A 27168-nucleotide genomic window follows, 5' to 3' on the forward strand; every position below is an offset into this window, starting at 1 on the left:
ACAGTATACTTAATTTTGCATTATGATTCATTCATATAACATTGGTTTATAAGCATTTTTCTGATTCCTTTTTTAACTCCTCATTAATGTAATTTCAATAGCAACATAATGCAATATTTCATTTTGTGGCTCTAGCAGTTTACTTACCGACCACTCCACTGTTGGACAATTAAATTCTATGCTTTCATTTTTTAGTTTTAGCAGTTTTAAATAAAAGCAATGAATCCCTTTTTATATAAATCTTTGTCACATTTCCAAATATCTCCACTGGACAAATTTCTAGATGTGCAATCAGTGTGTCAAAGATTCTGAACAATTTCAAAGCATATTCAAATATTAAAACAGCATATATTGTTGATGCGCTCTTGTGTTTTTGATCATTGTTCTTTGTGATGAACATAGTCAGGTCACACCCAACCAGAATAGTATAGATAGTGTTGTGGCAGAAAAAAAAAAAAACTGTGAAGATGCACCTCTGGTTTATATACCATTGGAAGACAACTCACAGGTGTGAGTGGTTTGAAGCCCTCCAAACTCTCAGTGATTCCATGGCCCAAAGCAGAACTTGGATTTCTTTTAATGCTCTTTCTATAATGATGTAAAAGGGCAAAAATGATGATGTGTTCTGAGATGTTGGCTTGTTGCCCTTTGCTACAGCCTAAATGGAACATAAAGATGTCGGCAGACACAGGTACAATTGTGGTCAGAGGTTTGTGGGTGTCATAAAGGCAGGCGTTTGTAATACGCTAAAAGAAAGTGGCTGAAAATGTCTAGTGTGTTGACAAACTCTTTCCCTCCCTAGACTTTCAGCATCCACCTCTGCCCTGTGGGGCCCAATTCTATCATAATATTGCTGTTGTCACACTGCTCATACAGATGATGCTTGGTCTAGAAGGGCTTTTAAATCACCCTTTGCCCAGCAGGCGTGGGCTTGGCCATGCTAACCCTATTTTGCAGAGGGAAGTGAGTTGTTTGAGGTTAAGCTGCAAATCACCGGGGTTTAGCACTAACTTCAGGACATCCTGAATCTTAGATATGTGTGTTCACCCCAAGGCGGGCAGCCTTGGTTGTCACTTCCATCACTGTCCTCTCTCCAGACTCCTGACGAATTGAATTCATTGCCTTTTAGCTGAACCAACCAAGGACATTAATTTGAAATACTGAAAGCCATTCATTTGTCAGAAGGTACCTCCAGTCACATAAGCTGTGGTGATGACATTCTGCCCCAGGCTGACTGATTGGGTTGTTTACTCCTTAAACATTCACTCTAGGTCAAGGACAATGTAATTCTTGACCTTGAAATGTTTATTTACCAAAGATGATGTATTACCTACTACACACACACACACACACACACACACACACACACACACACCACCACCACCACCACCACCACCACTTGCTTTGAATATAAACTGAATAATAACAAACAGTATGTTACACTTCACGGTTTACACAAGTATTTTCTTACTTGAGCCTCACCATTATGTTCTCAAATTGAAGTTTTTAGAAATTAAAAAAAATGAGGAAAATGAAATATTATGTTGGTATCCACATAATTGTTTGTTTTTATATTATCTACCTCATTTGTAAAATATTTGAGAATTCTAAAATCACATAAATTGATTATCAAATTGTTTTTCTTTGAATTAAGAAATCAGAATAAAAGTCGGGTATAGTGCCATGTGCTTGTAATCCCAGTAGCTTGTGGGAGGCCAAGGCAGGAGGATCCTGAGTTCAAAGCCAGCCTAAGCAATTTAGCAAGGCCATAAGCAACTCAGTGAGACCCTGTCTCTAAATATAATATATTTTTTAAAAAGGGGCTAGAGATGTGGCTCAGTGGTTAAGCACCCCTGGGTTTAATCCCTGTTGCTTAAAAAAAAAAAAAATCAGAATAAAACTGAGGCATAGTGAGTTAGTGAACCAGGGCAAATGTTCCTTTGGGAACATGCATGTTAAATAAAAGGTTTCTCAGTTCCCAGCATGAAGTCCTAAACTGGATCTGAGCTTCCAGGAAACCTTTAAAAAAAAAAGGGAAAGAAATTCCTTACAAAATTCATATTCTGTAGGAGGATAAAGCACCCTAGCTCTTCAGATGACAGAACTCCTGACAGCTGAAAGAAACATCTTTGCTGGGAATTCACTTTACAAAGCACCTAGGCCTTGATCCCACCCCAAACCAAACCAAAGAGCATCCCTGGGTAAAGCACTCAAATGTCACCACATGACAGCAGATGATCCTTATATGTAGCCAGGATTAAAAACCACTGACAAGAGTGGTTAACCAGTCACTCATGGATCAGTATCCCCGCCTGGACTTCTGCAGTACATCCAAAAGCCAGTTCCATGTGATGCTTTGTCCCCAGCTGTCCACCTACATGGTACCATGGAGCAAAGTTTAGAAACTGAACTTGTATCTGGATCTTCTGACAGTTTCTAATGTTCTCCCTGGGATGGGAGTCAGAGAGAGGCAAAGGGTTTTAGAAGTCAAAACTTAAGTCTGAATTGGTATTATTCCCACAAGTGGAACTTTTGAGCAGAGTGATAGGTAATTGGTTGGCTCTGGAGTGGAAAATGACTTTGCGAATGCAACGGCGGTAAACTGGCATCCACTGGGAGGCTGACTCAGAACCTCACCACCCCCAGTGGTCCCAGGTGCTGTCTGAGGGTTATTTTATGCATCCCTGCCTGCTGCCTGCCTATGACTCATGATTCGGAGAGGCTGGTTGGGATGGTTTCAACCCTTCCTGATAGACCACACATTTCATCAAGCAAACAGGGTAAACAACAGCGTTTATAGAAGATAGGGCACCTATCTGCTTTTTCACTGCCCCGAGGCCTGAAGAGTTCCCTGTCTTACTTGGTGTCTGCTAAGAAGGCATCAAAGGAATGAAAACCTGCCTCTAGGGCAAGCTATTAAACTGCAGGCTTTGGAAGATCACAGTACATCATTATTATTTTTTTAATTGCACCCCAAATTCCTATGAAGTAACCTGGTCACAGTAGATATTTCCAGGCTGAAAGCAGTGTCTCCAAGTGCTTTGCAATTTTCAAGTACTCGTGTAAGCAGGATTAAATTGGACCTCTCCAGAAGAGTCTCCACCAAAAACCATATTTTCCACCAGGAAGGAAAGTTCTGGTGAAGTGGGTAAATGGATGCCTGAGCCTCACAGCCACCTGAGAGCCACCTCAGAGCCATCTGGAGCAAGTGTGAAATATCCATATCCCTGGGGCATCTTCTCCAGAAGTGCTGGCTCCCTGGGGTTTGGTCTGGTCAGAGAACCTGGTTTTGTTTTCTCCTTTTGTTCATTGTTACAGGTTTTTCTGATCCTTACACAAAGTGGAGAGGCTGTATTGGAAGACCAAGAGGAAGTAAGAGCCATGGGAAAAAATTTCTGTATGTTTGAAACTTTGAAGGGTCTTGGCTAAATTTTATCCACCCTCAATACCCAGTAACTTTGCACAAATTGCTTAAACTTCCTTTGTCTCCAAATATCATAAAATGTGAATAATCTTATTGTCAGAATGTTATTATCAGAAAGAATGTGCACTTCCTTGTTCCTAGTTAATAGTGTACCAGGGACATAGAAACCTCTTAATAGCTGGCAGTGACTACTACTAAGGACCAAGCAACCCATTGGGAATAATGGCTCTGAATAAAAAAGTCCTAAATCCTGTCTCCATCCTAGAAGAGGCATTCGCAACTGAGGGCAATCTTGCCTCTAGAAGAAATTTGTCATTGCCCGGAGGATACTTTTGATTGTTGTGACTTGGGAGGTGGTACTGACATCTAGTGGGTAGAGGCCAGGAATAGTTCTAAAACCTCCTGCAATGCCCAGGACACTCCCATCACAAAGAATCATGCAGCTCAAATGTCATAGTGTCCCTATTGAAAAAACATGTCCCAAATATTGTGAGACAAACAAAAAGGAAGGATAAACGTATTGTATCCTTCTTCAGAGTCCAGGAGAAAACTCTGAAAGCCATAGTTATTGTCCCCATAGTGGAGGTGGATCAATCAGGACACAGGCATTTCTGATGGAGCAGGAAGTTCGGAGGTTGGATTTGCATCCTGGTAGCACCCCTGGTCAGGGCTGACTAGTGGTCCTCCATGCTTTATGTGGAATACAATGTGAACCACACCCTTTGGGCTGCACCATTGAGGTGGGCCTAGCCTGGACCACAGTGTCATCCTAGATACATTTTTTTTTTTTAAATTTTGTAGTGACCAAGACACCTTATGAGACTAGATTCACCTGGGAAACTTGCCAAAAAGGCAGAGCACTGACTCCATTCCTACAGATTCTTCTTCAGGGTCCAGGAGAAAACTCTGAAAGCCATAGTTATAAAAATTGCCTTCAGGGACTCTGAAGCACAGGTGCAGCCAGGTTAGACCTTTGAAGTTCCCCTATGACTCTGACTTTCAGGGCAGCCATGAAACCTAGGAAACGTACAACTGAAATCCTGCCGGATACAGTTTTTTTTTTTTAACCTCATGCAAATCAATTTTTTTATAAGTCTGAGGTGATTGGATTGATTTTGTATTTTCTATTTTTTATTAATCCTTCACACTACTGCTATTCCTGCCAATAATAATACTAATAATTAATAATAACACAGAACATTGGGGTTGTTCCCTTGTTCTTTAAGATTAAAATGAAACAGCTTCAAACACATCCAAAATGCATTCCCCCACTTCTCACCAGGAATTCAGGTACAGTTCCTGAGTGCTCTAACATACCTTGGTTCCTTTGATCTTCACCAGCACACTTGGATGTAATTATTCTTCTTTCACTTTTATTTTGGGTGGAGACCTGAGCCTCAGAGAGATCCGGTTAATGACTTAAGATCCAATGGCAAGGAGAGGCTAGAGAGACAAAGCAGGAACCAAACCCCAATTCCTCAATTCTAAATCCAGAATTTTCCTTTCTCAGCCAGTAGTTCTGTACCATGGATGCATATTAGGATCATCTGAGGGGATTTAAAAATACCAATGTTAGCTGGGTGCATTGGCACATGCCTATAATCCCAGAGGCTCTGGAGGCTGAGGCAGCAGGATGGCATTCAAAGCCAGCTTCAGCAACTTAGCAAGATCCTAAGCAACTCAATGAGACTGTTGCAAGAAAAAAAAAAACTAAAAATGATGTGGATGTGGTTCGTTGGTTAAGCACTGCTGGGTTTAATCACTAGAATCAAAAGAAAAATACTAAAGCTGGGCTCCACCCCAGTACCATCTAAACAGAAGATTTGGGGGCAACACCCTAAGGAATTGCATGTTTTGGAAGCTTTCCTAGTGCTACCAAGGTGCACCCTGTTCAGGTGCATTGGTCTGTACATGCCAACCTGCCAACCAGGGGACCGAGCACAATCACTCACTCAAAGTCAAAGCTGGAGGCTCTTTGGGACCATAGACTGTGCATTTCCCTGTCATCTCACCCAACCTTCTATTAGACCCAAACTTTTGGATTTATCAAACGTATTTCAGGTGTGTATCCACCATCCTACTTTTCCTTATCCTCTTTTTCCTCTTCACAGGCACAAAGAAGCGTTCTCATGGCTCACCAGCCCCCAGCACTAGCTCCACAAGTCGCCTTACCTTGCCAGGTGGGTAAATGGTATTGTGCTATGATCTTAGTGACCACACACAACCTAGAAGACTGCTTTATCAAGAGTCGAGTGTAGTGGTTAATAAACTGAAAATCTGGCCCCTTGTTTATCTAGTCTGCTTCACTATCAGAGAGCTACGTGCCTGGCATCGATATGGGTGAGGTTCCAACAGAAAGGGTTCCATAATTGGTTCACAATCTCTTCTACTTACCAACGGAAAGAATAGAGTTTTGTTCTTTATGGACATTCATCTAGACAGGCTACAGAAACCTGTAGTCTGAGAGGCAGGTGGTGTAGGGAAAGAAGTGTGGATCTGGAGAGAAAGACATGAATTCATCATTCAGTTTTGCCTTGTTCAAACTTTGCCACCTCATCTACACTGTATCTTACTGGAACTTTGTTTTTCTCATGGGTCTCCTCTGTCTGATGAGGATTGGGAAATAATGCTTGTAAATGTAGCATAGTACTGACCCAGTATCATAGCTAATGATGTAGCTCATTTCTACTTTTGAGGAATATGAAAATATTCATGACCTGGATCCCATCTAACCCAGACTAGATAATTTTTAAACATTGATAATGATCATTTGTAGATGCCAGTTAATATAAGGGGTGCCAATTGGTCACTCTGTCCAGACATAGTCTTACATTTTCTACTACGATTTAATTGTAGTGGAACTTGGAAAACACATAACTATTTGGGGAGAAGGAGAGATTATAAAAGGTAAACATGGCCATCTAAAAAACTTTTTAGATAATACAAAATTGGGGAAGGAAAAATTTGAAGAATACTGGTATTCCCTCAGACTTAACCGAAATGACCTCTTACAAAATTGGGGAAGGAAAAATTTGAAGAATAATGGTATTCCCTCAGACTTAACTGAAATGACCTCTCCTTCCGTCTTCACTAAGTACTTTGATGTTTAAATTCAAATGACACTTTAAGTGGAATTTTGTTTCTCCCCTTTGAAATTTACCCTTACATTAAATGTTTCTTCATGTCAGTAAATTTAACAAATGTTTCAGTGATTGGTTCATATTTTTGTGATTACACTATGATTTACTTATTGATAATTTGCCATTCATATATCTTACATTTTTATTGCTATAAGTAATGTTATCTTCTTATGCAAGAGCCTATAAGAATGCATGGGTATAGATTCCTAGAGACAGATTATTAACTTAAGGATTTATACATATTTAGTTTCCTGACATTTATTACAAAATGATTTTCAGAAAGGTAATGTTAATTTACACTTTTAGTGTGAATTTTCCCATTCCACTATTGTCCACTATTGCTAATGCTGAGCATTATTTTTAATATTTTACCACCTTGGTAAGAAAATATGACATGCTATTCATATGTGGCTTGCCTTTATTATTTTTTACCAAAAAAACTGTCTGTCTTACGATGTTAATTCATGTCTTGGATTTCTTCTTTTGGGAACTAACATATTGCATCCATTCTGAAAGGCACATTGCCTTGTATTTTAACCCTTCTGAAGTCGGGGTACTTTGCAATCTGTGGTCTGTGATAATTTAACTAGCAGCTATTTTTTCTTGCTTGTACATGAAATAATAGTTCACTTCATAATTAGTGGCATTATTAGGCAAATGAAATATAATCTACGTCTACTTGCTTTTTCAACTTCAATTTCTGCAGCTTCTTTACCCCGGTTCAACATCTGGATTCACTGGGTGTCTGCTGAGTAGCCCTTGAATTTCCTGCCTCTGTCACTGCCTGAAACTAATTTCCCTTGGCTTCTCTTGGTTCATTTCTCATTGTAGTCCTCTCCAGATCATCTAGGTGGTGATTGCATTATGGAGATTTGCTGATACGTGCCTTTACCTGTTGATAGGTTGCTTTTCCCACAGTGGAGACCATCTTATTCTTTTCTGACTCCAGGCATCAGCCAGTGTTTACAAGGTTGGGTACATGAGTGGGTTGAAACATGATGCTGTTGAAAGAAACCATCCAAACTCATTTTGAAGTTTGGATTCCTTTCAACTATACTCGCTTGCTTTTTAGTACTAAGTGGACCTGGCTCCACAGGGTCTGGAAGCCCCTGTCATGGTGTCCTTGCTGGGGCCATCATGCTTTTAGGACTTTAAAGCATTAGGAAGAGAACAGCTCTATACCAAGCAATTCCAGAGTCAAGGGATGACATCTGCTCCTCATAGACTCATTTTATTCCTGATTCAGGTGGAACTGTGGAGGTCTACCTGGTCTTACACAAGGAGGTGCCAAGTTGACAGGGTCCCACCTGCTCTGCCGGACACCAATGGCTGGCCTGTTGGGCTTGCATGGCCTCTGATCAGAGGCACACCACCTTGTTCTTAGTCTGACTATGGTAGTCTGAGTTGATCCTAGACTTGTGTCTCAGGTTTTTGGGTTCTGACCATCTCGAAAGCCTAGAGAAGTGGAAGAAGCGTGGCTCCCAAAGCACATGACACAATTGACCACACAGTCCAGCTTGATCCTCTCCACCTCACCCATTACAGTGGCCAGCTCCCCTCCCATCCTCCCTTAGGAGCTTCACTCATCGTTTGTCTGTCTCTCAAATGCACCGAGGCCTCCTCCCCTGGCCTAGCCAGTGCCTGCTCATGCCCCCGCTTAAGAGGAGTTTCATTGCCATCACAGCTGTACAAGGCACAATCCTTAACCACCACCAACAAACAGCTTTTAAGCACCTTTGATCATACAATCAGTTGAATAGACCTAGCTCAGGATTTCAAGATTTAGATGTTGTTTTCTTCAATACCATCTACGTGGCCAGATCCATTGTAATCAACTCCGTTAGCTGCAGGCTGATCAATTCATCAATCATTGTTGCATTAAGGGGTGAAAACGTCTGTTGTGAATTCCAGCCAAGTGGCCTAGGAAGTTCATTCTTTAACACACATTCTTTTGCTCCAAACACATGTAAGGATGGGCAAAATAGAAAAATCAATTTTAAAAAAATTAAAGACCAATATTAGACAACCTGCACTAGGGACCAGAAATAAAAGGGAATCCTTTCACACAAACTGTGACCAACAGTCGAGCCATAGACAGCTGTGCTCTGTATCCTGAGTGGGAAGGGTCAGGAAAGAGCAGAAGGAGCTAAACTGTCAGGAGAGATCTGAACACAGGACTTGGGCTGAGGGCTAAAACTTTGTCAAAGTTTGACAGTAAAAAGTTAAACATAGGGTGATCATGTGACCCAGCAAGTTCACTCCCAGGTATATGCCCAACAGAAATGAAAATATATTCACATAAAACTTGGTTTACAACTGTCCACAGAAGCATTATTACTCATAGTATCCCAAACATAAAAGCAACATAAATCTTCATCAAATGATGAATATATAAGTAAAATGTCATATCTCTTTAAATGGAGGAAGTACACTGATACATTCTACATCATGGACGAACCTTGAAAACATTTTGTTCAGCAGAAAAAGTCAGAGGCATGTGTTAAATGGTTTCTTTTCTAGAAAATATCCAGAATGGCTGATTCATAGAGACAGAAAGCAAATTAGTGATTGTCAGGGGCTGAGGTGAGGTCAGAATGAGGTCAGACTTCTCAAGAGTGGAACATTTCTTTAAGAGGTAATTAAAGTGCTCTGGAATTATGTGGTAGTGATGTTATTAATATCCCAAAAGATACTAAATAGTATACCTCAGAAAATGAATTTTATGGTATATGAATTGTAACTCAATAAAAAATGAAGGAGTATGAAGATAAACTGCCATGCATCTGTCAGGAACTCTAGTAGGATATCGAGAAAGTAGTGGAGAAGCCACATTTCATCAAACAAGATATGGTGTTCCAGAATTGAAGAAATATTCAGATTCAAAGATGGGACATGTACCCCAATTGCCTTACCTAACTAAAAACAAATGCATACATAAAGACATTTGGTGTGGGGGGGGGGGATTGCCCCAAAATTATGCCAGGTGAGGAGGGGTCTTAAATACTGAAAGAGGCTGGTTAGGTTTAGGGAAGCTGAAAGAAATCAACTGACACCAAAATTTGCATTGGCAGCAGTAGATGCCAGAAGGCAACGAAAATATATCTTCCATGTGCAAAGGGAAAATAAAGAAATATGTAATAGCTAAAATAGCTAGCTTATTATTCATGAGTGAAGTCAAAGTAAAAATATTTTCAGGTATACAGGATATAATTTACCACTTATAAGCCTTTGCTTTAAAAAGTGTTAGGAGATATACTTCAAGAAGATATACCTAAAACAAAGGAGTGAAATACAAGAATTAATGGTGACCACACAAGTAAATTAAAAAATTAGTTGATAAGTTTGAGTAACTAGTGGCTATAGAAATAATGTCCAATTTTGATTAAAATACGAAACAGAGGCTATGTATGGAAGAAGAGATATTTTAATATGGAGTTAAGGAATACTATGATCTATTTTGTCTTTGGGCACAACTTGGTAATTTTGTAACTTTTATCACAAAGGATCATTTGTGAAATAATTAAAATATGACTTACTTTTTTTATGAACTTAATGAGCCTCCAGTTCATATGTTGAAATCTAACCCCAGTATAACAATATTTGAAGGTGAGTTAGTCATGAGAATGGACGCTCATGGATTAATGCCCTTATAAAAGGGATGCCCAGAGAACTGGCTGGCTCTTTCCACTGAAAGAGAATGCAAGAAGAAGTTGACAGTTCATAACCTGAGGGAAGAGGACCCTCACCAGAACCCAACCATGCTGACATCCCAACCCTAGACTTCCAGCCTCAGAACTGTAAGAAATAAATTTTCGTTGTACTTTGTTATAGCATTCCAAGCTGACTAGAACAGATATCTAAATCAACAAATGAACAACAAACAGAGAATATAGAAAATACATCAACTTAGTAAAAGAAAGAAAAACAAAATAGTGGAGAATAAAGAATGACAAACACAAAACAATATTAGATGGTCAATATACGTCCAATAGTATCAATAAATAGCAATAATTGCAAGTGGTTTAAATTTTCTTTTAAAATACAAAGCTTAACTGATTCAAAAAATCCAGCTCCCTTCTGCTTTTAGGAGACACACCTATTTTGAAACTCACTGAGGTTTGTTAATGTATTTCAAAAGACATGCAAAATATAAAGGTAGCTCTTTGCAATGTATCTGTATAGCATTCTAGTATGCAAATGTACCACAAGATATTTAATCATCCTCCTATTTATGGTTGTTTTGATTTTTTAATGTTACATTATTAACATAATGTTAAGCAAGTAAAGCAAGTTGCAACAATATATATTACATCTAATACAAAGTATATTATTTGAAACATGCAGAAATAGTAGATATTTTATGGATGCAAATGTATTAATCTCATACATATATGCACAAGAATAATAAATACCAAATTTTTCAATGATGGGTTTTTTTGGGGGGGTGATTACAGAGAAATAGAAAGGAGGAATGCTAGGTAACTCAATTTCACCAGTATTATCTAATCTCTTTAAAAACATTTTTGAGCAATTATGGAAAGCATTAATATCTGACTAAACTGTACTGAGAATACAGGTTTTTATTATGTGAGCATTTCTGCTTTTTGTATGCTTAAAATAGTTTATATTAAAGAAATTTTATGTGAAAAATCTCTGGCTGTTGTGCAAACCAATATTGTTGGTTTCTTTCAAGTTGATGATCTAACATGTGTTTCTAAGAAATGTAATGCCTTCCTCTCTAACTTCTTGGGTGGGATGGTGTTGGGATATGAGCATTTGAGTACGAAGAAAGTTCTGTAAGCAGCATGGCAATCCAGAAGCCACCAGCAATCCCTTCCTTAAACACCTGCTTGTACGGTTTCTAAAATTATCTAAGGGGTCATCTGGAACATCTAGCCCTGGAAAACTTCTTGTGGGGACACAGCCTTGATTCCTTGTACATCTGTAGCAAAGTGACTATTGTATGGGAAAGTAATAGCACCTGCAGCCATTTTTTTTCTAGAGCCAAATTCATCTATTGCCCCATGGGATTTGTGAACCCACCAAGCTCCATGGGTGGGCCATCAGTGATGGAGAGCTGGGGGAATGTTGGCTCTTCCTGGAGGAGTGGCTCATGACCGCTAATGATCCCGGCTAGTCCATGGACTTGCCTCTGAGCAGTTCCAGGGCGCCTGACTTTCCTGAAGTGATCTTAGATGAAAAGGTACAGTACCTTAGTCACTTGCTGATGCAGATGTGGCTGACTGCTCCTCCCTGCGTGCTGCTGCTGGAGTGCACCCTAGTCTTGGCAGTAGACGCGGCTCTGCTTCTAAACTCCACTGCCTGCTGTAGAAAGAGTTTGTGGGTTAGACGCCAGCTGGCTCTCAATGACATTGTTGTGTGTCCTGTTTTAGGGGACTACGGATAAAACATCCCTCTGGAAGCTTCCTCGGACGAGAACTGGCCATCTCTGAGGTCTGAAGACATTTTAGAAAGCTTATGATTCTTTTTCCAAAACAAAAATGATACATATTGTAAGTTGTTGAGTATTTAACTTCAAATATGTTGACTTCTGAGCTCCCTAATACAGGTTTGTTTTTTAGTTTTTGTCTTTGTTTTTGTAACAGGGATTGAACCCAGGGGCACTTAACCACTGAGCCACATCCCGAAACCTTTTTATATTTTACTTATAAAAATAAAAACAGGTTCTCACTGAGTTGCTTAGCACCTCTCTAAATTGCTGAACTAGCAATCCTCCTGCCTCAGCCTCCCGAGCTGCGTGGATTAGAGGTGTGTGCCATGTCACTACGTTCCTAATACATGTTTTTTAACAAGTATCTTTATATGTATTACATATCTATAAAAACCAGGGACAATGCTAGGTTCTTAACATGTATTAGAACCTCACAGCTCTCCAAGGAAGGTATTTTTACCTTTGTTTTGCAGTTTAAGAAACTGAGGCACAGATAATGACTAGCCCAAAGTTAGCCCTTTTCTGTGCAACTCATTATCACTTAGCAAAGCTGATGCTAATTAGTCTACACCTGTTACTACTTAGTTCACACTTGTATTCTGCATGGGGAGCAGATCAGTTCCCCATCTACCAACTCCAAGTCCCTCATTGGGATGTGGAGGGACCCTAGACTCTTTCAAGTGAAGTCTTGAATGATTGTTCTCTCTGTGACTAGCTTTCACCTTGAGTTCAGTATGAGAGATGGCAACTGTCATTTACTATGGACAGAGTCAAAACTCATTTGTTATGCTTCGATTTAGTGCTTCAGAGTTCTATGACCCTGAAGAAATGTGTCTTTACAGGCTTCTTCTGAAATTGGTCACTGTGAGTGTGGACGAAGGACAGAGAACTATGTAGAAAATATACACGTTGATGAGAAAAAATCAAGTGAAGGACAGCTTGCATAATATCTAAAATATTTTTCTCCATTGAAACAGCATGAATCATGCCCTTTGTACGTGCCATAGCAAACAAAATGAAAATGAAGAATGAAACTAAAAATGATCAGCTCCTTCAAGGAGCTTATTTTAAAAAAATTTTTTTTTCAATGTCACACACAGTGTATTTGACAGATAATCACTATTTGAATAAGAGTCGATTTCCCCACCTTATTTAATTGTTCCTCCTCTTTGCCACTGTCAGGAGAGGAGGGCTTAGAAACTATGCCTCAGTGCCTCTCTGTATTACTGTGAGACCTGTAGAAACAAGCTGAGATTGGAGCATTTGCATAAAACAGAAATTCACTCAGGCCCCAGACTTGAAACTTGAGGGGAAAGGAACATGCTGACATTCTTTGTGAGCAGACACGGGCAGCCAACCTAGGCTGCAGAAGTAAGGAAGAAATACTGGCTTCCGTGGACTCTGGCAACTTTGCCAGTTTACTGTATATTTCAGGAGAGTCATTTATCCTTTAAATGGGAAATTTCTGAAGGCAGCTGAGTGTGATGTAATGTGTTCAGCGGTTTACATACTTCTCAGCACCAACCGTGATCAGTACTGTGATGAAGTTCTAGGGATGCTAGTGTCCCTGTCCTCAGGAAGTCGATATGCAGGGCTGAATTGCCTGTGGGAAGAAGCACAAAGATGAGGGGTCTAAAAGATCAGGGCATCGGCTCAATAATGGCTTCCAATGAAAGTGACTCAAAGAATTATTATGCCTCAGCCTAATGAATGCAAAGAGTCTGAAAGAATCAGAAAGCGCCCTTGCCATTTCCCTAATTTCCCTACATTTTCCTAATTACAACAAGATTAAAATTCAGGGACTAGAACTCCTTCCAGGGTGGGTGCTTGTCTAAACCACACTTCCCACAGGGATTTCTGGCACTCTTTTATATTTGAGGTTAGGCCTTGCTCAAAGAAACTGAATGAACCCCCCATAATTTTACATTGCTTAATTCAAAATGTTTTCCTTAGACTGTTTCGTGGTTTCAGAAAGTCGTTCCCTTTCTGAACGAATGGGAAAAGAAAGAACATAGATACCTACAAATGTACATTTTGGGTAATTAGTCTTTTGTGAATCCAAGTGGTCACTGTGAGTGTGGACGAAGGACAGAGAGCTATGTGGAAAATATGTGGAAAATTTGCCTCTCTGCCAAATATTCACCAATAAATTCATTAATTTAATCTCTTCATTGTGTGATCAGACCTTTTATGAGGTAAAATCTAACTGTGTGGGGAATTAATGACTTTTCTGCACCGTCGTGAGAGAACCGAGCTGTGAGGGCGCCATTACAAGGTCCTGGTGATGGCCTTCTCTGTTCCTGTGCTGTTCTCTGTTCCTGTAATAATGGCCACCCTATTCCAAGTACCTGCTACACATTGGACACTGTGCCAGGGACTCCATGCACATTCTCACTTACATTCCCTTTAAAATCCTCCTAACGGCCATGCAAGACAGCTACTGTTTTCCCCATTTTACAGAAGGAAGAAAGAACAAATCCCTGGATGCCAGAACTGATGAGCGATTTCCTCAGGATCTTACAACTAGTAACGCTTACTTAGCCCAGTTTTGTGGGCCCCAGGCCATGCTTTTCTCCAAAGGAGATTTCATGGGTTTGTTTTCCCATCATAGACACGGACAAGGGTGGGAAGGTCAAACCAGTGGGGATGGGAGCAGGTTTGCCTATACTGACCAGACCGTCAGCTGCCCCAGCCATCTCTCTGGCCTTCAATATAGTCATATGTCCCTTCACACCAGGGACACATTCATTGTGATTGCATTGTTGTCCAGACATGACACGGTGTACTTATACAACACTTGGTGGTGTGGCCTACTACCTCTATGCCTGTGTGGCATAGACTGTTCTATATGTGGCTGTCAGTGATGGATTCTCACAATGTGGCACGTGCCTATATTATGGCTGGCTTGTTCTCAAAACAAACTCAGCCCAATGGTCCTTAACCTTGGCTACACACTAGTGTGATTGGGCCTTACAAACATACTGATGCTTTGGTACCACTCCAAAATACTTCATAGACTCTTCGGGGTAGGACCTAAGCATCAGTACTTTGTAGCGCTTCCTTGGCGATCTGATGGACCTCTAGGGTTGAGGAACACCAGTGGCAACAGATAGCTTCAAGTTGGGTAGAGGGCAGAGAAACTTCGTAGCTTATCTCTTCCATCTCTGCAGGTGTTACTCTGGAGACCTGAAATGCTAGTGGGCGATCTTTCCATAACCACATTGATAGTGAATTGATTCAGGCAGTTCAACTCAGCTTTACCACACAGCTTCTCAGACTATAGGCTTTTTTCCCCTAAGCTTAAAAAAAATAGAAGAAGAAGAAGAAGAAGCCACAGTAGGTAATTTAGTCTGCTCATTTTCTTCAGGTAAAGTCCTTGGAGGACCAGAAACTTTAAAAAGGTAGATAATGAGCTTAATCATTCTAGTTTTTAATATAAAATACACTTTGAGGAGTTTAAGAATAGATTATCACCTTAGACAACACTACATCTTATGTGCATGGTTTAAGGGTAATTTTCTGGTTGGGTTAACGTTGCTAAATTGCAGTTCTACAAAAGGAAAGGACTGCCTATCAGTGTGGCTTCACTGAAATGCTCCTGTGTTTTGGGAAAGAATGAATTCCCAAGTAGGCTGCTGCTGAGTTTTCCTAGCAACTTCAAGTCTTCCAGATAATTCCAGAAGTATAGGGTCTTCGTCTCAGGAAAGGAATGGAACCTGATCTCAAGTGAGCATCTGCCAGGCGTCAGCATGTGCTGGTCACTTTCACATGCATGATTTCTTTTCTTTCCCATCAGAGTCCTCTGAAGTAAGTGCTATTTTCTTTCTTTTTCCTCCTCCTCCTCCTCCTCCTTCTCCCTCCTCCTCCTCCTCCTTCTCTTCCACCTTCTCCCTCCTCCTCCTCCTTTCTCCTCCTCCTCCTCCTCCCCCCTCCTCCTCCTCCTCCTTCGTCTAATGGGAAACTGAATTTAAGTACATCAGTCACATGGGGACAGAGCTGAATCTGACCATCTTCCAAGGATGTTGGGGATACAAATGAGATAATGGATGTAAAGATGAGAAAGGAGAGGCTTGGCGAGATGAGAATTGTAGCACTCAAACTCCAGAACTCTGGAGGCTCAGTCCCACACTACCCACCCCTTAGATTCTGCTCTAAGTGTCTGAGCTGCACAGTGAGCACCAGGAGTTTTAAAGACTGTATGTGGCTCTTGTCTGCAGCCTGGGCTGAGAACCACCAAGGAACAACCTCGCCTAAAGTCCTGGATCTCACCTAAGGTCCTGGATCTCACCTAGCTTGATGCTTATTTCCACTGGTCTAGACTTTCAGAATACCTGTTTCAACATGCATAGGTGAGGAAAGAAAGAAATTACTTAGTAGATCTTTTAGAGAAGACGTTCATGTAGTTCCCTCATGAATGACCATGTTCTGTATTAAGGTAATCTATTACTGAAACCATTTCAGGGGAAGCATGATCATAGCTACTAACAAGGGTATCCAAGAATCCAGCACATGACACAGGTATATACTCAAGTATTGATACTATAAATGAGGTACAGTTGTAACTTGATTCTTTTAACCAGTCATGGTAGTTATAAGATTGACATTTTCCCAAATCATTTTAAATATGGGAGAAGTCTCTGAAATCCAGCTGCTTAGATATAAAGCCAGTCTCCAAATATCCTTCATCCTAGTTGAGTAACATTGGGCAAGTAACTTTCACTCTGAACCTCAGTTTCCTCACCCAGGAAAGGAGTGATAAGAGTGTTTGCCTTGAGGGGCACAGTGAGGATTAAAGACTAACTCATGGTAAATCCTTAGCAGTGTGCTTTGCTTAGAACACAATACACGTCAGCTACTGTATTTATTTCACCAGAGCACTTCTTGAAATGGAAATCAGAGTTCTTATATTGCTCCATCTTCAGGGGAGCTGTGTTAACATTCCAGTCTCATGCAATTCCAAACTCCTGGGTGATTTTTGTGCATTTTTGTAAGGACCTTCCGTGAGATTTCACAGAAACACCACAAATAGATAATGATCTTAGAAATGGAGTGTACAACAATAGAATTTTTCTATTTATGCAAAACAGTACTTAAGTAGCAATAAATGATTATTTTTATCTCGGATTAGTGTATGTGTTTTGCACATACACACGTGTGTATATAAATGCAGGTAGAAAATATCTATAGGTGGAAATGTTTTTTCCAAAGATCATATGGCATTACCTTTGAAAGAGATGAAAACAGATGTCCAATGCTTCTTTTTTAAAAAAAAAAAAATGTCAGTATTAGAATCTATTCAGCAGTGAAGAGTAGACTGTGTTATCCTCATTGGAGATGATGCACTGTGACAGAAATTTGGAAATTCTCCACCTGAAGATGCAGCTCTGTGCTAGAGAGTGATGGTTCCAAAAGATCACAAGTCTCACAATGGGCTGAAAGAACCAACACCAGTTCCAATGAAAATCAAGCTTAAGTCAAGGTAATTAGGAGCAGACCCAACTTTGGATGAGGACTAGTGACTATTCATTCTGGATTACTCTCAATGCAAAATGGAAGGGTGTACTGAATTAGTGACTTAGGATATATGATATGCTATTAAAAAGGAATTTAATGCAGTTTTTCTGAAGGTGTTTTCTGCTGAACTCTCTATCAGAGATTCCTACACTCTATCAGATACTCCTGATAAAAAGGAAGCTCCTTTAGACAATTAAATTTGAGAAAAACTATACACCCTTTGCTCTTCTAAGAGACTCATAATACTGTCACCATTATGTAAGGCATTGGTAAGTTCTGGTGTGAAGATCCTTGTTTAACTCCCAGTCTCTTAAATTTGGCCGAAGAAGCCCCATCTCTTACCCACCTATGGCATTCACAACTTTATTAAGGGATACTTTTGGAAATAGTAGTCTAGTGTAAATAATCTTAAAGAAGGAGTTTTTAAAATTCCCACTTATGTTTTGACATCTGAATCCAACTAACAACTATAAGAATTTGATTTAGGAATAAGTCATAGTCTGTTTTCTAAAGAAGAAAAGTTCTGTGCAATAATTTCCTATGCAAAAAACCAAAAAAAAAGTAGTCATTAAGCGAAATGGTCTGAGAGCAAGAAGCATGGTGGTGGGGAGGGAGAATACAGAGGGGTTGGTGGTGGCAGAGGAAGAGGAGAAAGTCATAGACATCTCTGAGAGGAACTGTGATGTTTATTAAAAAGATAGGAGTTTAACAAGAGTTAAAACTTTCCAAAGAGCATCACTTTAAAGAGAAGTAAACATTATGGTTAATTGTGAAATCAAGAACGGTGATGTGTCCATTTCTGTCTTGAACTTTTCCTAAGTGCGATTAAAAGTAATACAGATAATGACTTTCCAAACTTGGGGCTCTGTGCAGAGATATGTGCCTTTGTCAAAACCTTCGTTAGCTGATTAGATCATTTTCTCCAAGTAAATTGCTCTAAGAGAGGAGAGGAGATTTTTTTTCAAATGTGTCCCCAAGGGTAAAAAGTGTCCAACTTGCTGGTAATTAAGCATATGGGTGGGAAGAGCTTTGTTCCCTCTTAGTTCTTCTCCACCAAGGGAAAGAGATGGTACTATCAGTGGGTTCAGTTGTGAGAAGGGCCCAATTACTGAAAGGAGGGTCAGACCTCTTCTTAAATCTCAGGAATAGCCAGAAGATGAATGAAACACCCTCAGGAGGCCACCCTAGCACCCCAGATGGTGCCTTGACACCTGCTTCTGCTCTTGTGCCCTGTCATCCAATCAGGATCCCCTGCAGAGGGGAAAGGCAATGAATGCATACAAAACAGCACTGTATGAAATGTCCCTTTTCCCACACTGAGTGAGGGTGACAGCAGGCATACAAGTATTTCCAGGGCCTCAGCGGGGAGCTGAACTCTATCAGCAGGCCCAACTCTATTTGCAGCCACTCCAGTGGTAAGGAGTTTTTGTTCTGACAATCAGAATTCCAGCAAATGGTGAATGTTTCTTCCCGCTGAGAAGTGGGAAATTCAATAAGACTTTGGCTGGGTTCACGCTGAGTTGCAAAAATAGAATGAAGTGGAGAGGGACGCTGACTGGAAGGGTGATAAATCAGCTAGCCCAGACCTTTCCAGCCATTTGCTCTTGATCTGAAACCCTCTCCTATCTCTGCTCCATTCTCCAGGGTAGCAAGACAGTTTTTATATTTGTTCTCATAGTGTTTGGTGCTGTAATCCCTTGTTTACCCTAAGAAACAAAATTACACACTCTAAGATCTTAAAAATAACTATGTTTTTCTATATTATTATGGAAGAATTTATATTATTTTGTCACAATAGGACCCTTTGCTGACAGTCTTTACAACATTAGGATAACTCAAGAGGCAATGTTGGCATTAATGAGCACTTAAACCTGCAAACCAGCTAAAAAGTTTCCTAGGGTGCCCTCCATGAGGGCAGGGATTTCTGTCTTTTGTTCACTGTTACATCAGCAGCATACAGTAGGTGCTCTAAGAAATCAATGAATAAATATTAATCTGAAGAATGCAAAAAAAAAAAAAGAAGCTCACTCAGCTATGGGTTCTCAGCTATCTAGTGCAAAAGCCCACAGTGAACTCAATTTTACTGACTTCCCATTAGGTATGATTTTGTACAATCGTTGGTGATTCCTGATTCTATAGGAGAAATTTTAATAGTGTATTTCTTTTTAAAAAGCTATATCACTAAAACCCGGCCACCATGGAAAAATCAGAAAGGATAAGCCCCAATAAACAAACCTAATGAAATAGCATGTTTAGGCTACTCAGAGATAACCACTGCTATGATGTAAATGGCTGTTCTTTCAGATTTTCCTGGGCACACATATCTATATATTTTACAGTAATGAGATTAGATTGTATACACTGTTTTTTTTTTTCCATTATAGTATTACCTGAACATCTATTTTTGTTAGTAGACTTCTATGTCGTCTTTCCATGATGTCACAGTAGTATGTTTTAAGAATATACCAGAACGTAATTCCCTATGATTGAATATTTAAGTTGCGTCTAATTTTCTGCTTCATCATAAGCACAAAGCCTGTTCCTATTATTGGCAGAGATATGCAGAGCTGGTGTTTTACAAAGGTAGCCTCTGTCTGTAATTTCACAGATGTGTACCCAGCCTTACCCTTCAAGCTGACTCACCTGTCTGTCTCTCTCTGTCTCTCTCTCTCTCTCTCTCCTTTGCTGGTTTTTCAGGTGAGAGTGCAGTGGCTCCAGGGAGAGCTGGTTTTGGGAGCGGTGGCTCAGTGCCAGCTCCACTTGTTCTTTAGTGATAATTTGACAGTTTTTTTTTTTTTTAAACCTTTATTCACTGACCAAACACTTTTCAGCAGATATGGGAAAGGGAAATAGGAGACTAGAGGTGCTGGGAGGAAAGAATCAATCCCTACTTTACCTTCTTCTGTTTATAGAACTGTAGGTTAGATGATATATATTATTTTACTAGTATTACTACTTCTATTATTATTTTCTGAAGTGCATACTTTATTCACGTTTCCCTAGCTGTTACCTGTGTCTTTTTTTCCTGTTCTGAAATCCTGTCCAGGATAACATATTACATTTAGTCATCATGTCTCTCTAGGCTCCTCTTGGCTCAGACAGTTTCTTAAACTTCTCCTTTTTTATGACCTTGACCGCTTGAGGAATACCAGTCAGATATTTTGTGGTATATCCCTCAGTTGGGATTGACCTGACATTTTCTCATTATTAAAATGGGATTATGTATTTTCAGGAGGAAGACCACAGAGGTAAAGTTCCATTTTCATCACAAAATATTAATTTCCCATTTTATAAGTCCAAAGATGCATACTACCAACATCGCTTATTCCTATTGATGTCAACCTCAGGCTCCTGAATGGGGTCGTGTTTATTGGATTTTTTCACTGAAAAACTACTCCATTGTCTCCTTTCTAGACCATGTTCTTTGGGAGGATATAATAAAGTCTTGCCCACACTAAGGGGTCCTCTCGTTGTGGGTAGTATATCCACATAATTTATTTGAAAATCTGCCTAAGAGATTTGTCTGTTCTCTCATAATTATTTATTTATCCAATCATTTATGTCAGTAAAGACTTATGGATGTTTATTTTATACTTTGAGTTACGATCTGGTACTGCCTTACCTATTTTGGTGCTCAAATTATTCTGACTTGTACAATTTGGTAGATTTTCATTTAGAACTCTTTTTTTTGCTTACCATGGTTTGTTTGGTCTTTAGCGCCTTTTAATTTTATGGCTCTAAAACATTCTCCCAGTCTATCTTTGATAGTTTTTGTTCTAGTCCTAGAAGGAGGCATTTTTGCAAGGCGCTCTGGTTCCTTTTACTGGAGAATGATGTTAGAAATCAATATCTACGTGACAGGCATGTTCGTTGCTACTGACGTTTCTGGGTCTGTAGCTACATCATTTCTTCTAGGACTTTTAAAATGATACAGGAAGAAAATGTGTGTACTAACTCACATGAGTACATATTTCTATAGATATGTTTATGACACTGTTAAGCTAAATGAGGTCACATTCATGTCTTCAAGTCAAATCCAATGGTACATGTATCATTCTAGCCTCCTTGTTGCCTATCTATAAACCAATAGTTTAAATTATACCAATAGTTCTCACCTTCTGCTCTCCACTGACATAATTGTTCAATTCCAAACACATGCAGAGTGGCATTAGAATTGTTCACCTGTACCTATGTGAGGAGCAACTTTATCAACAAACACAGTGCAGGTGTACAGCTTCTCTCCTCTGTGGTTTTACAGATTCTGCTCATATCAAAATTTACTTTGGTAAGCATTTTGTCTTCCACCCTCTACAGTGAGACTGCTTCCTGCATTTGCAACACATTCAGATTGTTTTGCTACATTTTGAATTCCATTCTGGCATTCTCAGAACTTACTAAATAGCTTTTATTTAAAAAAATAAAATCTCTCCTTATTCTATAAAATTCTATGAGTTTTGACAAATATGTGTCATGTACCTATCACTAGGATATCATATGTAATAGTTTCAATGCCCTAAAAATCCTCTGTTTCACCTGTTCAATCCTTCCTCTGATCCCCTGGAAGTCTCTAATCTAAACATCTCTATAGCTTTGTCCTTTCATGAACTTCACATAAATGGGTTTATCTGTTAGATTGCTTTTTCAGAATGACTTCTTTCACTTAGCAATGTACATTTAAAATTCATTATTGCCTTTGTGTGGTTTGATAATGTGTTTCTTTTTATCATTCAATAAGATTCCATGGTATGAATGTACTATAATTTCTTTATCCATTCACTTGTTGGGGGAGATTTTGGTTGTTTCCAGGTTGGGGCACTTGTGAATAAAGTTTTTACAAAACTTCATATGCCGGTTTTTATTGTGGACAATTTTCAGTCAATTGGGTAAACTCCTGGGAGCACAATTGCTTTATCACATAAGACTATGTCTAGCTTCGTAAGAAACTGTCAGTCTTTCAAAGCGGCTGTACCATTTTGCATCCCCATGAGGAAGAGGGTCCTTGTTGCTCTAGATCCTTGTAAACAATTGATATTGTCAACTTTTTGAATTTTAGCTTTATGTAGATATGTAGTAAAATGTCATTGTATTTTTAATTTACAATTCCTTGGTGACAAATTTGTTGAGCATCTTTTCCTGTGTTTATTTGACATATGTATCTTCTTTGGTGAGAATTCTATTCTGATCTTTTGCCCCTGTTTAAACTGAGTTATTTCCTTTGGTAAAGCTTTAATGTGTGTGTGTGTGTGTGTGTGTGTGTGTGTGTGTGTGTGTGTGTGTATATATATATAACCTTTATTTGCATTTTGCAAATATTTTCTTAATGAGGAACTTACAAGTACCCCTTTGGGACTGACTTTGCAACCCTAAAAGCTTATATGCAATACTACATGCTGTCTATGGTAGGATTCTGCCCACCAGTGTTTGTTGTGCTGTTCCCAATAGTGATCTCAGTGTGCCCTCTCACATCCTTAACCTCATCCATTCATTGTCAGGGAACCTTTATATATAGGGTCAGCACTATCTCTCTCTAGGAATTTCCTGCCTTTATGTACTTTAAGCCAATGATCAAGTTGATAATGTGCTTATTCATCTATATTCAATAAGTTCCATAAGAATACAACTGTTTCTTTTCTTAAAGGTTAAAAAGAAAAGTCAAAAGGAAAGTTGCCCCAGTATTTAGGTCCTGCCATATCATTGTTGAGGTTAATGACTATCTGTCTTCCTTTCCATGGCCTCCAGTCATCAAGCCTCCTTTGCGCCATTTTAAACGCCCTGCTTATGCATCCAGTTCCTACGCACCCTCAGTTCCAAAGAAAACTGATGAGCATCCTGCAAGATACAAGATGCTGGATCAGAGGATCAAAATGAAAAAGATTCAGAACATCTCACATAATTGGAACAGAAAGTAGGTCAAGAGGAAGAGGAGAGGGAGTGAAGAAGGGCCACGTGTCTGTTTCTCTGCCCTCACCGGCCACAGCAGGACAGGATTTCCAGACCCGTGGGAGTCGTTGGGGCTGGCTCTGTGAAGGATGACTCCAACAAGGCAAAATGAAGCTGTTTGCACTTTCATTCTCCAGTAGACTCCTCAATCATTAGATGTGGGATCAATCCAGATGTAGCAACAAACTAGTAAGCAGGTTGTTATGTGTGGTTTTTATTGTTTGGGTTTTTCAGAGTCTAAGTTGGACCAATGGAATGATAGCTCCTGTTCATGGGGTGCAGGGGATGAAATTCCTCCCCCTGCCACTGTTTTCATCTTTAAGAGTTGACTTGCCTCAATAAATATACTGGCTTAATATTCTTCATAATTAAGAAATGCATTTCTAAAATGCCTTTTCAATTTTAACTATCTTTATTTAAAATTGAAATATTTACATATAAAATTAAAGCAAATATGTAAATTTCAAAGTAAATTGCTCTCAAAACAAAATTTGTGTTTCTGAATGTAATAATCTTAGAGGGAAAAGACCCATGAAATGTTGTGTTCATGCATATTTTGGAATTCAGACTTTACAAAATAGATCCAGGTTTAAAAAAATGATAATAAAAAGGTCTTTCTGATTTCTGATCACATGTCTCATGCCCAGTAGTCTCAGTGTTTTTTTCAAGGATTTGAGACTTTTCAGTGGATGCATTTGGCTCCTTTAAAAAAAAAAATCCTCTATTTATACCACAGTAGAAAACACTAGAAATCAGTAGCATTCCCAGGCCTTAAAGACTTCATATTTGAGATTTAGCACTAGAGATGTCAGTTTGGTTTTGTAGTCCTGGGACAGGTAGGTGTAAAATGGTGAATGTAGCTTTAATGTCTTATTTCCATAGTTTTCTCCTTGGGTCTGAAGATTCCTTCCTGACAAACCACATTATGAAGCCCTTTTGGACCCCAGTTGCTCTCAGAGCTGCTGGTGGAATAGGGGCCTTTATATCTCACCTCTCTTCAAGGTGGCATTTTTAGCTTTTCTGTGTTTTCCCCTAGAGTTTTTGCTTTGGGAATAAAATCACAGAAATGGCAAGGAAAGGTTCAAGACCACAGTTAACTTTTGCTCCCTCAGAAATGGCCTGCTTCAACAGACAAATCTAGGTTTGCTGTTGAAGAGATTTCCATTCTGTTCTGCCTCATTTCAGATCCCTGGTCTAATGGCATATTTTTTAAAAAAGCTTCAGTTTGCTTAACTAGAAAATGAGAATCATAATACACACTCTGCATTTTGTGATGGAGATTAATGAACAATGTTGTAGGTTTCAGATTGCTATCTCTAAAACTGGTGGATAATATTTGCACAAAAGAAGTAGCTAAGAGCATTCCATAGGCGGGACAAATGCTCCAGGACAGTCCCACAAAGAAGGAGCAGTCCTCCATAGCCACAACCTGCAGGACTTGATTGTCAAGGGTTTAGTGTCACTTTGTCCTGTCCTCACCCATATTCATTTCTAAACTGCAGCTATCCAAGTTGAGCAAGCTCCAGAGTTTAGTGACCATCATGCTATTGAGCAATTTATTTATAATGTGCTTCCTGATGGTGTTTCATGGAAATTTAATTGCTGTACAAGCAGAAAAATCACTGTGACTTTTCATTAAGGGAGGCGATTGTTATTCTCAGCTCCCTGCTTGGTGTGTGGGTAAGAAGACCCTTTTGTAGGCTGATGGTGTCTCTTCCACCTGTATTAGGTTAATTCCTACCTGTTTGTCTGCAGATGCTTTAGTGCTGGCTGTGCAGAGCTCTTTGAATACCCAAAGAGGAGGCATCCTTGGTGATGCTCCATATCTCTCAGTCCCTTTGGACTCAGGTTTCAGACTTTAGTGTGGCTGTGCTTTCTCGGCTGTTCCTCTTGATGTTGGAAGTCATGTGGCTGAGGAAGAGAGTTGGTTCCTTCTGCATTCCTTTCTCCTAAGATGTTGTTTTTCAACCTTTGCTAATATTTTAGTTGGGCAAACATACAGATGTTGAGAGTCTGAACTGCTTATAAAATGCCTACCATGATTTTTGCATGATGGATTGTATAGACATGCAGATTATATTCTTATAGTGAATAAAAAGATGCTTTTAAAGGATATTCTTGTTTGTGAGTCATGTTTTTCTGCTCTGGAATTTATTTGAAAAAAAGTTAGATTTCCTCCATGTTTGGCACTATTCAGCCCTGAATATCTTGTCAAGGTGAATAGTATAACTTATCCTTTTCAATTTGCTTCTTAATTGTGCAATTTTTTTTGGTAATAATCTCCTCCTCCCTGCATACTCAATAAATTGTTAATATGAGTAACCCATGTAATAGGACCAGACAATAGGAGAACACCTGTGTTATCAACTGACTTTCTGTCATTCCTGAATGAGTTATACGGCTAGGGTTTAAGAATTGGGACTCTGAGGCTGGGGCTGTAGCTCAGTTATTCAGGGAGTTTCACTGAATTACATAATCTCAGTCAACTATCGTTTCCTCAGCTATAAAGTGAGTATATTAGTAATACCCGACTCAGCCTGAGTCTTATAGTAAAGACTCAATACACACTGGCTATTATTTCTTAGAAAAGAGAGTGGAGTATAGTAAAAAGAAATTAGGCTTTTAAGTTAGAGAGCAATGTTCCCTACTAGTTGTATGAATCAGGTAGATAGCTTTTGATCTCAGTTAAAGGGCATTGATAATTTAGCTGTGCATTACCCATCTGGCTACTCCTACAGGTACCCAGTTCTACATCACCTTGCACTGGAGTCTTCAATGCATTCCTACACTCGGTAGGAAACCCAATGCCCTCCCTGAAAGGTCCCCTTCACCTGTGTCCCCACACCCTGGAGTCTTGGGCCTCTGTCTGTTTTGGCTTCCTCTTGCTCTCAAGTCCCTCTTCCTCTGAATACCTGACCAACTTCCTGATTCTTGATTTCTACAATGCCTATCCTTCATTCTGTTCCTGTTCACTCTATCCATCCCCCATACCCAATTGCTTTGTTATTCCAAAGTTCTACCCTGACAAGTGTTCTAACTGCACAGAGAAGATTCTTCTGAAGACTCTGGGTGACTGCATGGTGAAAGCCATTACTTCAATTAAAAACCAGACCACAATAACAACAACACAATATTAGCTGGCCTTCCTTTGTGAAGGTTTCTCCCTGACTGTGGCTTCCTTAAGCACAGGTGAACTTCTATCTCTTGGATTTCTTCTACCATCACCTTTCTCCTCTACAATGGTTTGCATTCCTGGGACAGCGCAGAGCGGTCTGCTTCTTACCCCGTATACCCCTCAGATGTGGGCATTTTCAGAGTGTGTGAAATCACTCTGCCAATCCATGGCATTTACTTTGGGTCCCCTTTATATAAGCTCAAAGAACTCAAAGCTTCACAGTGGCAGTTTTTCTTTTCAACATAATCCAATTCTTAGGGAAGACCAGTCCTTGTAAGAAAAAAGCACTGTAAATAGGTCTCTCCTTCTCTGATCCCCACCCTCTGACCAGAAGAATCTGCAGGAGATCTGGTTGTTTCTTTCTTTTTTCATCTAGTTATGATACCAACTGCAGAAGGTTATGGCAGTGACAGTGACTTATAGGTGCTCTGGAAACACTGATTTTCTTCTCTTGCTGCCACAACCTGATCAAGCCTTATCATGTGCACATTTGCTGAGCTTCTGAAATAGAAAAAGCTCTCCA

General features: G+C 39.6%; 1 protein-coding gene across 11 annotated transcripts in view; it reads left to right on the plus strand.

Annotated features, from left to right (window-relative positions):
- Pde1c (phosphodiesterase 1C) overlaps nucleotides 1–25583 on the plus strand; it is a 603438-nt gene extending 577855 nt beyond the window's left edge. For 4 of the 11 annotated variants that reach the window (XM_021722262.3, XM_078039880.1, XM_021722270.3 and 1 more), the window contains 3 exons: nucleotides 3319–3372; nucleotides 5536–5604; nucleotides 23270–25583. In XM_021722262.3, the coding sequence (XP_021577937.1) occupies nucleotides 3319–3372; nucleotides 5536–5604; nucleotides 23270–23439 (293 nt within the window). In that variant the 3' untranslated portion in view covers nucleotides 23440–25583. Of the gene's footprint in view, nucleotides 1–3318; nucleotides 3398–5535; nucleotides 5605–11957; nucleotides 12019–23269 lie in introns of all 11 variants that reach the window. The other 7 variants (XM_021722263.3, XM_005319173.5, XM_078039884.1 and 4 more) reach the window with 5 other exon arrangements.
- The last annotated feature ends 1585 nt before the right edge of the window (nucleotides 25584–27168 follow it).

The sequence above is a fragment of the Ictidomys tridecemlineatus genome, chromosome 2 (genome assembly GCF_052094955.1).
Source record: "Ictidomys tridecemlineatus isolate mIctTri1 chromosome 2, mIctTri1.hap1, whole genome shotgun sequence".
Classification (NCBI taxonomy): Eukaryota; Metazoa; Chordata; class Mammalia; order Rodentia; family Sciuridae; genus Ictidomys; species Ictidomys tridecemlineatus.